The sequence below is a fragment of the Solenopsis invicta genome, chromosome 3, assembly GCF_016802725.1.
Source record: "Solenopsis invicta isolate M01_SB chromosome 3, UNIL_Sinv_3.0, whole genome shotgun sequence".
Lineage (NCBI taxonomy): Eukaryota > Metazoa > Arthropoda > Insecta > Hymenoptera > Formicidae > Solenopsis > Solenopsis invicta.
Genome location: NC_052666.1, coordinates 7966826 through 7968272, shown reverse-complemented (window position 1 = coordinate 7968272; position 1447 = coordinate 7966826). Strand labels below are relative to the sequence as shown.

General features: G+C 42.5%; 1 protein-coding gene across 1 annotated transcript; it reads left to right on the top strand.

Moving 5' to 3' along the window:
• Window positions 1–221: 221 nt before the first annotated feature.
• On the top strand, window positions 222–893 carry LOC120357341 (secreted RxLR effector protein 161-like). The gene has a single exon (XM_039447510.1). The coding sequence runs from the start codon at window positions 222–224 to the stop codon at window positions 891–893; it is 672 nt and encodes a 223-aa protein (XP_039303444.1).
• The last annotated feature ends 554 nt before the right edge of the window (window positions 894–1447 follow it).

Sequence of the window (1447 nt, the reverse complement as noted above, 5' to 3'; positions counted from 1 at the left end):
TACTTTTGAAATCACAATAGGAGATGGACACTACTTTGCAGGAATTGAAGAAGACATTGTTCATTCATCAGACAGCCTATACAAAGCAACTCATCAAGAACTTCAGACTAACAGAAACAACAGCTGTTAGTGTGCCACTGGATCCGAATGTTACACTAGTACCAGCTGAAGAACAAGCTAAGCCTGGACTAGTACCTTACAGAGAAGCTGTCGGGTCATTAATGTTCTTAGCCACTGTTACAAGACCCGATATAGCATTTGCAGTGGGGAAAGTCAGTGCATTCCTCAATAATCATGATGTAAATCATTGGAATGCAGTAAAACGCATTATCCGCTACCTACTCAATACAGTCGACAGAGGAGTCCTGTACGAAAGCGGCGGGAGCAATGAAGAAATTGAAGGCTACGTGGATGCAGACTTCGCGGAAGACTTGGAGACAAGGAGGTCAACGACAGGCTACGTATTTCTTCTGGGCAATGGTGCTGTGACTTGGACAGCTCAACGACAAAAGATGGTCACAATTAGCACCACAGAGGCCGAATATGTAGCAGCAGCAGCAGCAGCTAAAGAGGCTATATGGCTTCGACGGTTGCTCAGTGGTCTAGAACGTAATTGTAACCGCGCAACGAAAGTTTTTATAGACAATCAAAGTACATTGAGACTAGTACAAAACTCAGAGTTTCACAAACGTACAAAGCATATAGATGTACGTTGTCATTTTATTCGCGAAAAAGTGTTAAGCGGGAAAATCGATACTAAATGTGTTAACACAACGAAACAAAAGGCTGATCTGTTTACAAAAGCCTTACCGCGAGATAGATTCAAAGCTCTATGTCAACTCATAAATCTTATAGAACGTAATATGTGCTCAAACGGCGGGAGTGTTGCATAGAAGTTTTTCGCACTCTATTTTACTTATTAATTCCCTATGTAACATTCTCTATTATAGTTATTTTTCTACAAATCATATTCATTTCTTGGGTAACTCGGCCATCTATATAATTGTGTGTTCTAAGTTCTTCTTTGACTTATCATGGTCGTTCTTTGTCTGTAAAAGCCGTGCTTGATTATTCTGAATAAAACTCGTGTGTTCTTTAATTACAAGTGAATAATCGTGTCCTCTCTCCTCTCTCAATAACCACTAACTTCAACATAAGGTCCAAGATACAATCCTCGTCTACGCTTGTACGGAGCAAGATAAAGCCCGCGACCTTGTTCCATTGCGCGATTGTGAAGTTGCAGCTCCTCGAGCTGACGTCGCGCGGCTTTGCTGTTGTTTACAGCTTTCGCTACACCGGCTGCACCACCGATTAAAGATCCGAGCACGCCTAACATTGGCAGGATCGGTAACACACCGCCTCGTTTCGCCGACGGAAGTATTCGTTTTTTCATCGTTTTCTTTGTCGTTGCTTTCCTCGTTCTCGCCCTCATACCCATGCCGATCTT

What these genes read in the sequence shown, in the direction of transcription:
- LOC120357341 (XM_039447510.1), top strand. Translation starts at nt 222, where the DNA reads ATGTTCTTAGCCACTGTTACAAGACCCGATATAGCATTTGCAGTGGGG.